Genomic DNA, 16389 nt, shown 5'->3' on the forward strand with positions numbered 1-16389 from the left:
TCTATAAATAGCTTTGTGACGTATTTGATATGCCGCATAGCCCCAGTGGCCTAATGGATAAGGCACTGGCCTCCTAAGCCAGGGATTGTGGGTTCGAGTCCCATCTGGGGTGAACCGTTTTTTATTTCCAAATGAGCCCTAAACACATAAACACTAAATTAAGCTGACTATAAATTGCCCTCTTGCAAACTCAATGTCTCAATCAACTCCTACCTCTCAAAGGGCACAAATGTAATGTAGTTCCCGTTTTCTCCGGCATGCAGCCAATCAGGAAAGGTTTGGCTCTTGGGCTTTCCCTCCCTCCGCTATAAGACTGATTTCCTTTTTGCCTGAACAACTTCAGGAAGATCAGCGTCTCCATTCTGCAGTCAATTCAACTTTCTGACGGTGTTTACCCAGCCATGCGGTCAGTAAACCGGCTGTATGTGTTTCTTTTGTTTACCGTGGCTTCGACCTTCACCTCTGCTGACAGTAAGTAGTCCGTGTTTATGTGTAATCTCGGGTAGTTGTTGAAGGATTTAATGGCTTAACTTCAACAGATAGTGGTTACCTGTAAACAAGCATGGACGTTTGTATACATTGTTTCTCGCGCTTTCTGTCAACTGTTGAGATTTATGGTGTGACCTCTTGAGTTGAATTTGTTTTTCTTACCTATTCTTACACATAGTTTACAGGGTAATCGCCAGATTTACAAGGCTTCTGCCACCGAAATGTTTAAGCTTTAACTTTAATTTTCGTTTAATTCATTAATCTTATTAATTGAACACAAAGAAGAAGAAATTCAGACATGCATGGGGAGGATATTTTAAGTGAATGTGACATGTAGCCTTGTGACCCCTTCGTAGGAAAAGCAATGCACAGTGTTGATGCACCAATATACTATCATACAAGTAATATAGGCCAGCTCAACCCAAAAAATAAATATCAATATTAGTCAATTGTCAGATATACTCAACATGGCCTCATCTTCAACTGTATTGTTATTTTTCAGCTTACATGACTGTTGTGTAGACATGTTGTTGTCTCCTCAGCAGAGATGGCAAAAGTACACACATCCTTTACTCAAGTAGAAGTACAGATACTCGTTTTTAAAAAGTAGAAGTACTGACTTAACTTCTTTACTCAAGTAAAAGTAAAGAGGCTTTGAAATGTACTTAAGTAAAAAGTACCCATAACTACCAGCTGTTTTAAAGAGTACCTGACTTCCCTTTTATATTAATAGAACAATAATTTCATTGTTAGCTAATGAATGTTTCCATGCTGAACAACGGCAACATGACAACGTTTTCATTGGTCCCTCTTCTTTAGAGAAGACCAGGAAATGATGGATACACGGATCGTGTTCAAATCAATAGGCACGCAATGACTCTAAATAATAATGATCACGCCACCAAACACACATTCAGACTAAAGGAACCAGCCTGTTTGGAAAGTGTGAGAAGTAGAAAGTACAGGTATTTGTGTTCAAAATATAAGAAGTAAAAGTAAAAAGTTGTCATAAAAATAAGTAGTGCAGTAAAGTACTGATACCAAAAAAATGTACTTAAGTACAGTAACTAAGTATTTTTGTACTCCACTACTTCCCACCTCTGCTTCTCAGTGCTAATGTTGTGTGATTTCTTCTCAGAGATGACAGCAGCCACGGTGTACTGGGACCCCGAACACAAGATGGTCCTGCTGAAGGAGGGGGTGCTGGAGACCGAGGGGGATGCGTACGGGTATCTGAATGACACCCTGTCCACCTCAGGCTGGAGCATCCTGGAGATCCGTGCCGGGTACGGGAAGACCCCTGAAACCGATGAGGTGACCTTCTTCCTGGCCGGCTACCTGGAGGGCTACCTGACGGCCCAGTGAGTCTCTATGTGCTGTCTTGTAGCTCTCTGTGGAGGAAATTCTTAAGAGAAACTGATAAATGATTCATCATGGACAAAGTTTGTCTTTTGTTATATTTAATAAAGAAAGTCAATATACAAGTGAAATCGATCCCAAATGTAGGAACAGAGCTACTTCCACCTCAGAGGATAGAGAAGTTCTGCACCCAGAACACAGCTTACAGTCTCACTATATAGGAATGAAAAGCCAACTGGTCCCACACTTAAAGTCCCTTAGGCATCATCTAAACATCCCCACCATTACACCATAACCCCCCCCCCTAGTCCTTAACCATTTGCATATCCCCCTTTTACTTCCTTTTGCCCTCCAGAAATGTAAATCCTCAACATATGTCTAAACACATGTTGTTAAACACATACAAGACTAAAAATACAATTTAACAGTGTAAAAGGCAACTAGAGTATAAGACTATATGTTTTAAATGATTATATGATAATTTGACACGACATTCTCCAAATAGAGACCTTTCAATCTACAACGTCTATTAGTATATAGACATTTATTTATTGGGATAAACCCCTTGAGATGCACCATCTCGTTTTCAAGGGGGTCCCGACAGCAACAACTTACAGACATACATAAACAAAAAGCGAAACATGGCACACAAGACAAACCACGTACAGTCTGTTAAGTAACATTCAAGTACAATACATACAATCATTACAATCATTACAATTTGAGAGACAGTCGAGCAAATCAGTTTAATCAATAACAAGTGCAGACCAGTTCAAAGTGAGATGATTATGCATGTTTAAACATACTCAATGATGCAAGAGATCTAATAGCCAATAATAATAATAATAATAATAATAATAATAATAATAATAATAATGCCACTTAAATAGCTATTAATCCAGCATGTGATACAAGGTTGTAAAAATATATTCAAAAAGGATAGAAAAAGTGGTGACCGGTCACATTTACAGATAAGATGCCGGGATTTAAGGCATTTACAGTTTTTGTTATTTTGATTTCATTTATTGTATATGCATTTTCTTCCTCCCCAGGCAGATGATGGACCACTACACCAACATGTATCCACAGCTGATCCACGACCCAACGATCCTCGAGCCAGTTCAGAGTTTCATGTCGTGAGTTTGTTCTCTTTTCCTTTTAAAAAATCAAAACCGCAGCAGCAGCAAAACATGCGGTTCACTTTCATCATATCCTCTTTTCAGTGGCCAAACATTTTAACTGACAACATTTTCATTTCAGTCAGACAACTCACGTGTTTCTTAATATGTGTATTAGAAGCAGCATATAGTTTGAGTTTGGTGTCTAGGCTCGGGCCTCATCACTCCACAGATTTACAAAGAACATTGAGTGATGATTAGATAACTATCCCCCGAGCCTACAGGTGGAAGCTGGGGTGGAGCTGGGGTGGTGGTGGGGGGGGCAAGCAGCAGCAACATGAAACAGAGCAGCAGGAACATGAACGTAGCAATAGCAAGTGAACACAGCAGTGGCAGCAGAGGCAGGAAGACCTAGCAGCTTAAATAGAGCGGCATGTTTAGGAGAATGTGTTTGGTTGGTTGTAAGAGGGACGAGGTGCGTCACGTGTTAATGTATCATTGGTGCTCGAGTGGACTGCCTGAACTAGCTCGCAGGCTTCGCCCCATTTCTGCCACCCTTCTTAATAAAAACAACAAAACATGGCAGAGTTTGGTGGTGTAGCATTTTATGGGAGTTTGTAACTGTTTCAAGGAGCTTAATTGTCCTTCGAGGTATCTGTGTGACCCTGAGTGGCTACGGGCTAAAGCCAAACGTTTGCTCCGTTTATTACTCTGATATCCTAGAATTCAGACAGCCGATGACTAAAGTCCTTCATTTAGTTAGATATTTATTTCAAAACTAATCGTGCATGGTGAAAGTGTGGCTTGAAGACTGGATAAAAACTCCATTTGGTTCAGCTTCTGGCTAGCATTAGCTTGTTTCTCCTGTTAACCTAAAATGCAGACGTACGATGACTTCTGGTTTGTAAATCGTTGGGAAACATTTGGAATAACAGAAGTAGGCCTACACAACTTTTTTACTATTTCTCTTACGGCATTTGGCTTCTCTTTTCCAGAGTGTATGTATATGGTAAGCATTATTGGTTAGGAAGAGGAAAAACAGAAACAACATTATTGTGCTGAAACTTTTTAAGTGTTTAAAATATGAACCAAAGGGATTTGATTTCATTCATAGCATGATTCCAGTTTATTTACATGTTGGACTTCACGTCTTCAGAATCTTTGACGATGAGTGTTTGGCATTAAATAATTCTAATGAGCAATGACAACAGTCGTGGCCTTTGCGTTTAAATGATGGGTGCTATCATTCACAGGGTCCCTTAACACAATGCACACAGTCTGGAGCTCACTGGGGTCCTGCATGATGCTTTAATCAGGCTTGTCCATTTGCCTATCAGTTTGTTAACGAAACGGACGGACCCACTGTTTTCCCCCTAAAAGTGATTTTTAATGGTGGCCTTTGCGTTTAAATGATGGGTGCTATCATTCACAAGGCCCCCTGACACAATGCACATAGTCTGGAGCTCACTGGGGTCCTGCATGATGCTTTAATCAGGCTTGTCCATTTGCCTATCAGTTTGTTAACGAAACGGCAAATTGCATTAATTGCAAATGTTGCTGTTGGGCGTGTAGGAAGCAGGACTCGTGGACCAGAGAGCAGGTGAAACTGAACAAGAGCTCTGATCCTCTGTGGAGACACGCCGGCTTCATCATGGCTCAGATGGATGGACTGCAAGCAGGAGTCGCAGAATGGGCCAAGAAACAAGGGAAAAAGGTAGAAAAGCCACATAATTATAATATTATCTGATTGAAACTCTTGTTTAAACCGGCTCTAGAAGCAAACTTTTCGTCACATCCTAAAGTATGCCACAACAAGAGTGAAACAAAGTGCATAACATGTATAAACCAATCGGAACCATCAGGTTTGAAGTATAGACATAACACATAGAAGCTCCCTAACAAAGCAGTCACCATGAATATGAAGCGTATCTTCCGCTTTAAGATACTTCTAATGTTTTAAAGCTTTAAATAGGGATCTGCCAAGTTCTTATTTAAAATGAGGAATCTCCAGTTCACACCAAACTTGTGACTCATTTATCAGAGTTTGTTTCACTCTAAAAATGTAAAGAGACATGAGATTAGATTTTCCAAAAGTTAGTTATAATCCAACAAATGATACTACTGTTGGTTCCAAAAGTGTCTTGCTACTATCAATGAAACCGATAATATTGCTGGATAACAATTTAAAACATTGTCTTTATTGCATATACACCTCACATACTATTGTTTTATTGTGTTAAGCAACAATTTAAGTTAAATTATATATCTTTGATGACACATAAACTTAAAGACGCAGCTTAGGAAGTGCAGATATGGAATGAAAATATCCCGAATTCAGTGATTTAAGCTATGAACAGTTGTTTTGTAAGTGATATAATATTGTGTGGGTGGCTTCTTACTATGGAAGCAGCACTTCTAGTCATTTCCCTTTTGCTGACCAGCATCTGTGTGTCTGCTTGTTCCCTTAGCCGCTGTCCCTGTTTGCGATCCAGTTCCTGAATGCGGTGGGGGACCTCCTGGATCTGATCCCAGCTCTGCACCGCTCCTCCAACCCTCCGCTCAGAAACTACAAACTCCCAGGGATGGGACACTGCTCTGCTCTCATCAAGGTCAAAGGGCAACACATATCGTGCCTGTTACATGCTCTACATTAGGCTTATGTAAATCAAAGAGTAGACAAAAGAGTCAAGCACACATTAATAGAATGGTATACGGTGTTTTCATCAAAGCTCCTGTGTACAAAATATTGTTGAGCAAATACATTATGTACCAGCTTTTGCAATCTCAATCTCAATCTTTATTTATTTATATAGCACATTTTAAAACAACCTCAGTTTAACAAAGTGCTGTACAGGCAATAAATACAATATAAAATAACACAAGTTGAATCTAAAAGGACGTTCATGCTGTATGTAGGTTTTGTTGTTATGAGCACAAGAGCTACAGCATAGTTGGCACTAAAACACATCAGTAAAATATATTGTAGGTTTCTTTGGAAACATAACAAAAGGGTCCATGTTGCAAAAGAGCTAAGAGTTTACCTCTCATCCAAAATGGTATCTTAGCATGAAGTATAACCCTGAGGTGCTGAGTCATGTGATCACCATCGACACAAATACCAGTCATTAGTGCTGACACAGGAATACCATATCGACTGTTGAGTCTAACCCCATTTGACTGTTTCTCTTCAGATGTTGCCTGGCTTTGAGAATCTCCTGTTTGCCCACTCCAGCTGGTACACTTACGCTGCCACAATGCGGATCTACAAACACTGGGATTTCCACATCACTGAGTCCCACACAGCCACTGGGAAACTGTCCTTCAGCAGCTACCCTGGTACGTAGGAATTCACCATAGCGAGAATTCCTCAAAGATAACATTGGTGACATCGCATCCATTTGCAATCAAAGTTTTCCAGATTGTCAGAAAAGGTTATCTTTCTCTCCAGGTTTCCTCGTGTCTCTCGATGACTTCTACCTCCTGGGCAGTGGTCTGATGATGACCCAGACCACCAACAATGTCTTTAACTCCTCCCTGTTTGACTCGATCACTCCTAACAGCCTGTTTGCATGGCAGAGGGTCAGGCTGGCTCACAGTTTGGCACATACCGGAGAGGAGTGGGCCAAAACCTTCTCCATGTACAACTCTGGTGAGTCCTAATGGGTATAAAGCACTAAAGGCAGTAACAGCAACCTGAGTAACCCTGGGCTAAAGGCTACATTAGCCACTACTAGCATGCATGGAATAAAACACAAGATGTATCTGTATCTGCTTGCTTAGGTACCTACAACAACCAGTACATGGTGTTGGACAGGAGCAAGGTGAAACTGGGCCACAGTGTTGAAGACGGAGCTCTGACGGTGGTGGAGCAGATCCCCGGGCTGGTGGAGTATTCTGACCAATCACAGGCTCTGCGCAGAGGTAACATCAGATCTCTTTCCCCCTGTTTTCTTCTGTAGTTTTTTTAAGACTTTCTCTTTGCCTCCATTTTCCACAGGTTACTGGCCCTCCTACAACGTTCCTTTCCACCAGAAGATCTACAAGATGAGTGGATACGGAGAGATGTGGGAGGAGTACGGAGAAGACTTCTCGTACGATCTCTGTCCCAGAGCCAAGATCTTCCGCCGTGACCAGGCTGATGTTAAAGACATGGACTCCTTGAAGCACATCATGAGGTTTAATGGTGTGTGGATCAGTTTGTTTGGTTATGACCATTATATGTATTTAATAAGGGGACGTTGTCACCGTTACGTCGCTTGTTTCTTTAACAAATGTAACCTTAAGTGATCAAATGTGGACAGGTTTGTTGATCTGACAGAAGCGAGGCCTGTCGGATACCGAGTCACGCTAGCTCTACCTACCTAGCTTGGTTAGCAAGGTGCATCCGTAACTGTGTGAAAGCTAATTCAGTAGCATAAGATTCACTATTCAGATCTTATTTCTCTTCTTCTTATTGAATTTCTTCCGTTCGTTCTTTGCTGTCTAACTACTACAGGATATTTAACCATGTGGAGTCAACACTTCTGCTCTAAATTCCATATTGAGCACATTTAATCTTCTTACTATCTTTTGCTCGTTTGCAGACTACAAGAAGGATCCATACTCTAAGGGGGATCCATGCAAGACCATCTGCTGCCGTGGCGACCTGAATGCAAAGAATCCTTCACCAGGAGGATGCTACGACACTAAGGTAGCGCCTGTCCCCACACTGATCTCACATGACACTGATTACGTATTTTGTAGGCCGACCTTGTGGGTGGCATTGCAAGGGCTCCATCGACAAGAAGCAATGGGATTTTTTTGTGCAGAAAATAAGACATGGGGCAAATACATGTTTATGATATTTACAAGCTAAAGGTCGGCATTATGACGTATAGTATTTCATTTTGTCACTTGTTGGCTAACACATAGAAGCTTCAGACAGTCACCAGTGTGGTATTTACTGATATATTTTATTTTGTACAACAAAACGTTAAAACCTCCTAAGCTTCGGTTAACCTCTGACCTTATTTCAGGACTATAACCGTTAAAACAAATATTGACTTGGAGACAAACGAACCATAAGTGGAAAAATGCTAACTAACTAACTACTTCTGGTTTAAGGTCTCATTTCTGCACCACTCTATAGAGACCAAATGTCTTTTCTCTCAGATTCTCTCTGATCCCTGTGTTGTTGTTGCTCCAGGTGACAGATTTCCACATGGCTGGAGAGTTTGTTGCGGAGGCGGTGAACGGGCCGACGACAGAGGACGGACTCCCGCCGTTTGAATGGGATAAATTCAGCAACATGAGCCACCAGGGTCTGCCGCAGTTCTACAACTTCACCTTCGTCAAGATGCGTCCTCTTATCTTCGAGCCATGAGGTGTGTGCTTGTGCGTGTGCGTGTGTGTGAGTCAGATTGAAATGCAGTCTGTCTGATTAATTGTGAGAGTCAGAATTGCGTCCGGCCGACAAATGCTTCCTTTATAAGGTTTTTGCATTTTCTTAGTAACAGTCATTTCCTTCCAACTGATGACATCTCAAACTTCACACCAGATTTATAATCAGTATTTATATTATTTTTGGTACCTGCAGCCATTTGTGCCTTAACCACTGTGAGTTACTTGATGATTTTATAAATGGCAAAATCAAAGCACTAAATCAGTGGTTATCTGTAACCCTTTTTTGAAATGCTTAAATGTCTGTTATGTGCCAACACTATCGTTACTATGGTAAATAAATCACTCGGTGTAATCCTCAGGGCTGGTGATCTGTTCTAGTGCTGTGATTTATGAGCAGTTTTTCGTGTGCAAAATGAATATCCTCAGGTTAAACTTTATGATGTTGATGTGTAACACTGCAAATCTGTTTCATGCCAACATTTGATGTGCTAATTGTTTATTAAAGTTTTACAGCACAGTCCTGTCTCCTTACTTGTTTAACAGTGACTCTTGGTTTGACTTTGTATTGCTTCTGTCAATAACAAGAAGTGAAGGAGACGGTTGCAAAGCTCAACAGCTGTAATATCATCGAGAGCCACAAATATGAATATGTAGTTCATGAAAACTTGCAATGCATTCCATGGAAGAGAGGTTTTATGTTTTAGAAGCCTGTGGCATCATATGTATTATTATCTGTCACTCAAATAGTCATTAAACCTGATCAGCAGTCACAAAAGTTAAAGAATATACTTTTGATTTATTTACATAGTTCATCCATATCCATGTAAATAAATAAATAAAAGGCATTTGAAATGTAAACATTTTTAGATGAATACAAAAAATCCTTAATAAACTGAAATGTGTTTTATTAAATAGCTTTCCAATAAAAGTAATCAATAAATATTATGATTTTTAAAATAATTTCAATTCATATAATTAATTGTTTTTAAGGGGTAATAATTCAAATGAAATAAACTAACATAACTATATTAGAGCTGATGAAGGTGAAAGCTAAAGTAAACAACTCAAATGAATATCGTTACCAGTGAACCATGTAGACAAACAGTCAAATGATCGTAGATGACTGCAATATTTAATAAAAACTAAGAAACTTAGAGGTCGAGATCTCTTTGTTTTTGAACAGAAACGGTGCGTTTTGTCTCTTTCTCTTTGCCCCCCGGGGACACATGCAGTGAGTCACCCTTTCCTTTGAGATGGAGGAACTGAAACGTCTGTTAGGCACTCTGCATTAGTTTCATTAATCCCCCGCTCGCAGCCCTCCTCTGTGTCTCACAGTTTTCTGCCTTCAGCGACACGTTTTCTTCCTTTTAGTTTGTGTCTTAAACCATATACGATCAGGGAGACAGCAGCAGGACTCCACATTGCTTCTTCAGCCATGGCCAAGAAGGACTGTCCTGCTGGCAAAAAGTGGGATAGGGTCGTGGACATGTGTATCGATCACAAGATGGAAACCAGACCTGAACCTGGACAAATAACAGGTGAGTTTCACTGAAGAGATATATCACGTCGAACTCAAAGCTATCTTCCGAGCTGAGTTGTTTCGTTAGGTTTTGTCTTAAAACCCTCTTTGGGTTAGTCGTGGTGTTGTCCTTAGTTTGACTTGACATAATCAAAGTCAACTTTATTGTCAATCTTTCAGTTTGTGTGTACAGACAGAGAGATCGAAATACCGTTTCCCTCAATCCCGTATACAAAAAATACAGATATATATATAAAAATATGTGTACACCTATATATATATATATATACACAATCAACAGACACATTTATACATATGCACACATTAAGACATAAATAAAAGCACAACAATCAATATATACAAAATAACAGTCACTTCAATATCTTTGGGAAATGTACATTAGTGCAAGATTGTTACTTTCTGATGTTGACTTGTTTTCCTTGCAATTGAATAGATGTTTTCAATCAGGGCTCTGCAATGAGTGTTGCTGGATAACGCCTTAGATTATAACGTTATATGACATCAGTGTTGACCTTTTCTGGTTTAAATGCTTCATTGGGATTGTGAATTTTGTTAAGGTAGTTATTAATGAACTATAAATAAATCACTGCTCCTAGTACTAGGATGGGTAAAAAGCAGAGAACACATTTCACTGTGTGTGCATGGACATGTGTGAGCAATAAAGAGGGCTTCATCCTCCAATACTATTCTACCTAATTAACCTGTCCCCCTCAGAGCCTGCCCTGGCTGTGGGGGTGCAGCTGAGAGACACGGCCCCCGCTGTCCGGGCCCCCCCACTGGTGCTGCTGGGTCCGGCCCTGTGGATCGTGGTGGTTCTGGCCACACTGGGCTCCATCCTGGCAGTCACTCTCTGGTTTATCATTTACAGACGCCAGACCAGGCACAGCGGCACCTCAGGTAAAGACAACTGTGGCATCAAGGATCAACATGACGTTCTTTAGTTTCAAGTTTCAGTTTCAAGGCTTTATTGTCATGTGTACATAGCTACAGTGTAGTTATGAAAATGAACATCTTAAGTCACAGGCTCCTCCAACAGTGCAACACAATAACACAGATAATAGTGCAGGTAAATAGAATAGAATAGAAACAGTGCAGAATAGTCTATATACAGTAATTGGAACATTGATATGAGTTGCAAACAGATGAATGTTATGGATGTTCTTTCTACTAGAAAGCTGCAGTTGATTCAGAACGCTGCTGCTGCTGTGGATGGATGGATGGATGGATAGGTAGGTGGGTAGGTGGGTAGGTAGGTGGATGGATAGGTAGATAAATAGACAGATAGATGGATAGATAGATAGCAGCCTTATTGTGCTTTTTGGGGTTCTGCCTTTCCTGTAGTTTGTTATAAAGGTTTTTGTGCATATGAAAGATCTGCTAAGGCTGAAATACCAAAGTTCCCTCCAGAGTGAGTTTCTCTCCCTCAAACCTTGCCTGAATCACCTCCATTGGACTCCCTTGTCTACTTGTGAGACATAATGACATCACTATGCAACACTCGCGCTTCTATTGGCTAGCGCTCCAACCCATTTTGCGTGATAGGCAAAGAGGGGGTACATCTAAGCGGTTGACCAATCACAACAGAGCCGGCCAGCTAACCAATCAGAGCAGACTGGACTCTGGTTTCAGACAGAGGGTGAAAAGAGATGCTACAGCACAGACAGTATGAGACAAATAAAGAGCTTTTTGAACATTAAAGCATGGAGACATGTCCCAGTAGAGACACACCATGTGACTGTAAGCACGGGTCTGAGATGCAGAGTGTGCAACTGAGAGTCGTGTGGAGGAAATGGGGTCGCAGAAGGAAAGGTGATGAAGTGTGACGCTCATTACAGTAGAAACTCCACAGTTTCTGTTCTCTTCTTCTCCGCGTCCCATGGGTCAGCTATTCTGGTTTCAACACACATCCTGAAAGAGAACCACAGAGAACCGCTAACAGCTTGCACTCCATCGTGTAACGGCTTTATCTTTAAGAGAGGCTTGGTGGACAGAAATACATACATTTTTGTATCGATAAAGCCATATATTTGAAATCTGCTGAGCGTTTAGTTTGCATAACATGCTGTTCAAAATTATATGCTTTTAAATAACCCTAACGGTCATGGGATCACCTTGTCATTGTATACAGCAGTTTCTTTCCTTGTGCAGATGAAGGCCCTGGTCGCCAACCAGTCGATCGCGAGTGTGGTGCGGGTAGATCGCGGACCGTTAAATAAAAAAGTAACAAAAGAAAGAAACATTAAATTAAAAGAATAATGTTTGAAAAATACGTTTTTAGATGGAAACCTATCATCCACCACCCCGTTAGCAGGTGCCACTTGATTGACGTATATTTGAGACAGCTCAATAATATAATACATTAACCGTGCTTTACGTGAACCTCATCATGACACAAGAAACGACGGGAGGACTGTAATTTCCCGTGTTCAGTGAAAGCAACAGAGGCAAGACACCAGACCAATCAGAGAGTTGCATGGAAATACACGTGTGCTTGTGTCATTCAAGCTCGGCTCTGTGTGTGTTTGGCAATAGCGCATTTAGTGTGATAGAGAGAGGTAGAGGGGGAGAGAGAGGGGGACCGGTGCTAGCAGGGACCGTGATGTTAGCATCTGGTTAGCTAGCTGCACTAACGGACATAAGGAGCTGTTTCCACAACAAGCTGGAGGAGAGTCCTCCCCTGTCAGCCTGAGGGGCTCAGGTGAGCTAAAGGACTCTCTGAGTGTTTAGAACGGTTTTGTCACAAATTATTCAAAAGATTATTTCTGCGGCACACATATGATCATTATAGTTATACAAACAATAAGAGAATAAATGAAAAACAGGTATGAAATAGCCTACTATATGGCAGTAAAACAAGAATACAGTTTAAAAGGGGAGTGATTTGTAAAATATCCATCAAGAAAAAGAAAATATGTTTACAGTTCTGTCTCATATGGGTGCTGAGAGAGGTATCCATAGATCTCTTCATGTTGCTCTCAAAGTGCACCAGATTGATGCTTTCAACTTCAATATTTAAAAAAAATCTTCCTGGGGGAGCATCCCCCTGGACCCCCCTAGAGGAGGTGAGGTCCGCCCCCCAATAGCACTTTACCCCTACCTATATGCCGTGAGCTGATTATGGAGCCTTCATTGTAACAGTAATTCAGATGCAATTAGCCTATATAAAAGGCCTCAAATTGGAAGCATTGTCTGGGCCGTCTTTTCCACTCAATTCTGCAATAGGTAGATCTCGCCTTTCACCTCGGCCGAAGTCGGTGATCTTGGGCTTAAAAAGGTTGGTGACCACTGCCCTAGATCATGCTGAAATACTTGAGCTTTTGTCATTAATATGATAAATATGCCAACATGACCGTAACCGTAATTTATAATTGTCTGGAATGCGTCTCCGGCCGTCTTGACTCAGTTAAAGAAGAAAAAAATCAGATTATTGAGGAGACTAGTGTCCTTTTATGAATAGCGTGGCTTTTATTCTCATTCAATAAATTGTCAACAATAGACCTTTATCCACAGGACAACCAGGAATGTAAAAAACGTGATAAGCATAGTGGAGGTATTCAGTTTTGCCATATAAGTTGTTGTGAAACACATGATTGTTTTGCACATGATTGTGATGTTATGCAGGAGTCGTTTTGACTCGTTTTGAACAAAGGATGTAGGGATTTACAGTGCCTCGCTCAAGGGCACCACAGCAGGGGCAGGAGCTTAACTGGGACGTCTCCAAGTAACAGTCCACACTCCATATTTTAGGTCTGGCCGGGGACTTAAACCGGTGACCCTACGGCTCTTGAAGAAAACCGAATCATAAGTACATCAGGTTTCATAGAGCCAAAGCATTTCAAGTGCTACTCAACTAGCTTTAGATAAGCCAGTCCTTTGTTCGTATATAAGTGCTTTGCTTGTCATTCTATTGCTAGAAGTGGAGTTGAAAGCAGGGTCGGCGTCATGGGGGGTCATTCGCGGGCCATGCCTCCCCACATGAGTCACTGTGCCCCCCCGACGCAGGGCGGGCAAGCCTTGCCACTTTGGCGTTTTTTTTTTTTAATCATATAAGTGAAAACGTTTCCACTAAAAGTTTTTTGTGTGAAATAAATCAGAAATAAATAATATAAATATAAAACACAGCCTGAGGTGTGCTCACTGCTGCTCTCTGATTGGTGTGTTGCTTGACCAATGACCCCCGACCTTTGTTTTGTTATCATTACGTGGCTGTGTGTTTAGATGAAAACCCAGTGGCATCTGTTATACTGATTATACAGTAAAGCCATCGAAAATCATATGATACAGTACAGTACAGTACAAGTACTTCTGGGTCTCTGTGTTTCATTCAAGCTCAGCTCTGTGTGTGTGTGGCACGAGCGCATTTTGTGAGTGCACCAGCGGTAACGTGGAATGTTGTTGTTAGCATCTGGTTAGCTAGCTATGCTAATGGTTATAAAGAGCTCTTTCTACACCAAGGTGGAGGAGAGTCCTCTCCTGTCAGACTGAGAGGCTCTTATAACGTCAGCTCAGTGAGGTAAGGACTCTCAGTGTTTAGATAGTTAACTTTAGTGTAGGTTAACTTATCTCAGTGGGTCTCAAACGGTTTGGTCACCATTTATGTAAACCAGTATTTGCGAGGAACACCTTTATATGATCATTATAGTTATTTAAAAAAAAAGAGATTAAATGAAAAACAGGTATGAAATACTATATGACAGTAACACAAGAATACAGTTTACAGTGATTAGTAACATATCCATAAAGAAAAAGTACATCTGTTTACAGTTCTGTTTCATATGGGTGTTGAGAGATGTATCCATAGATCTCTTCATTTTGCTCTCAAAGTGCACCAGATTGACGCACTTCAATATTTTTAGCTGATGCAGAGCGGAGTGCACGTGCCAGACATGACATCACAATATAATAGTCAACTTCTAGCGCTACAACACATTGGTCAACTGCTTAGAGATCAGAAACAATCACAACAGAGCCGGCCAGCTAACCCATCAGAGCAGACTCTGGTTCAGACAGAGGGCGACAGGCAGTATGGGAACAACTTTTTGAACATTTAGAGCATGTAAACATGTCACAGTAGAGACATTTTAATATAAATATGACATTTAAGATGAGCACAATATGTCCTCTTTAATTTCACCTGTATATCAGTGACCATCTAATATCCAGTGACACACTCATCTTAGTGGTTTATTCTGTTGCAGAGGAAGCAGCACCACAACAGCCCCTTCAGAAAACAGAGCCACCCGCCGAGATCCACCCTCCGCCTCCAGAGATGTTTCAGAGAGCAGCATGGACCCCTTCTCCCTGTCCTCACCAGCACCCGGGGCCCCGTACAGGCTGCAGGTCGGAACAAGAGGGCTTCACTTTCTGCAGTGGCCCCTCAGAGCACGCCTGGCCAGAGGGGCCCAACATGCTGAGGGAGCACAGGGTCCCACTTCCTGCCACAGAGCTGGGTGGCACTGTGCTAGTGACAACTAAAACTGTGTAGGGCGGTGTGTGTGTGTGTGTGTGTGTGTGTGTGTGTGTGTGTGTGTGTGTGTGTGTGTGTGTGTGTGTGTGTGTGTGTGTGTGTGTGTGTGTGTGTGTGTGTGTGTGTGTGTGTGTGTGTGTGTGTGTGTGTGTGTGTGTGTGTGTGTGTGTGTGTGTGCGAAAAAAGACCTTGATTAGAGAACTGAGTGACAGTTATATAATGGCATGTGGTTCTGGAAGAGTAGCCTCATGAACGCAAATTACTTAATTGTATTAAGACCAGGAAGATACAAACTTGAAGAAAACAGAATCATATAAGTACATCAGGTTTCATAGAGCCAAACATTTCAAGTGTTACTCAACTGGCTTTAGATAAGCCAGCCCTTTATTAGTATATAAGTGCTTTGTTAGGAAGGGCCAGACCCATTCACATCATGGTACGCAAGCACCAGTGTCTTGAAGTGGATTCTAGAAGTTACTGGAAGCCAGTGAAGGGAGCGGAGGAGCGGCGTTGTGTGGCTGCAGAGATCGGATGGCACATGCAGGTAGACCATCCAGGAGGGCTGTGTGTGTGTGTGTGTGTGTGTGTGTGTGTGTGTGTGTGTGTGTGTGTGTGTGTGTGTGTGTGTGTGTGTGTGTGTGTGTGTGTGTGTGTGTGTGTGTGTGTGTGTGTGTGTGTGTGTGTGTGTGTGTGTGTGTGTGTGTGTGTGTGTGTGTGTGTGTGTGTGTGTGTGTGTGTGTGTCAGATACACACTGGCATTGAGAAAGCCTTTAATATAGGCCTTACAAAATCTAGCACATTTAAGGTTTTTCTTAAGAGTTTAAAAAAACAACTTGATCAAAATCTTTTTTTTCTTCCAGAATATTGTGTGTGCGCGCATGTGCGTGTTTCTTAACTGTAGGCCTATACTGTTGAGTATGTTTGTATCCAATTTGTGGATTTATCTTTCTTTTACACCATGTTTTTATGTTTTTGTAATACTTTTTCTACTGCTTTTATTTACTTCTCTGCCTCTGTGCAATACAATTTAAGAC

General features: G+C 41.4%; 2 protein-coding genes across 2 annotated transcripts; both read left to right on the top strand.

Moving 5' to 3' along the window:
• Window positions 1-304: 304 nt before the first annotated feature.
• On the top strand, window positions 305-8865 carry plbd1a (phospholipase B domain containing 1a). The gene is made up of 11 exons (XM_079642245.1): window positions 305-471; window positions 1628-1850; window positions 2901-2984; window positions 4539-4680; window positions 5435-5575; window positions 6158-6302; window positions 6415-6615; window positions 6747-6887; window positions 6964-7149; window positions 7550-7656; window positions 8152-8865. The coding sequence occupies exons 1-11, from the start codon at window positions 402-404 to the stop codon at window positions 8326-8328; spliced, it is 1617 nt and encodes a 538-aa protein (XP_079498371.1). The 5' UTR covers window positions 305-401; the 3' UTR covers window positions 8329-8865.
• A 784-nt stretch (window positions 8866-9649) lies between these two features.
• On the top strand, window positions 9650-16272 carry LOC307014398 (uncharacterized protein). The gene is made up of 3 exons (XM_079642260.1): window positions 9650-9886; window positions 10603-10785; window positions 15087-16272. Exons 1-3 carry the CDS (start codon window positions 9784-9786, stop codon window positions 15371-15373), a joined length of 573 nt encoding a protein of 190 aa, XP_079498386.1. The 5' UTR covers window positions 9650-9783; the 3' UTR covers window positions 15374-16272.
• The last annotated feature ends 117 nt before the right edge of the window (window positions 16273-16389 follow it).

Source organism: Notothenia rossii, assembly GCF_949606895.1.
Source record: "Notothenia rossii genome assembly, chromosome: 8".
NCBI classification, from domain to species: Eukaryota; Metazoa; Chordata; class Actinopteri; order Perciformes; family Nototheniidae; genus Notothenia; species Notothenia rossii.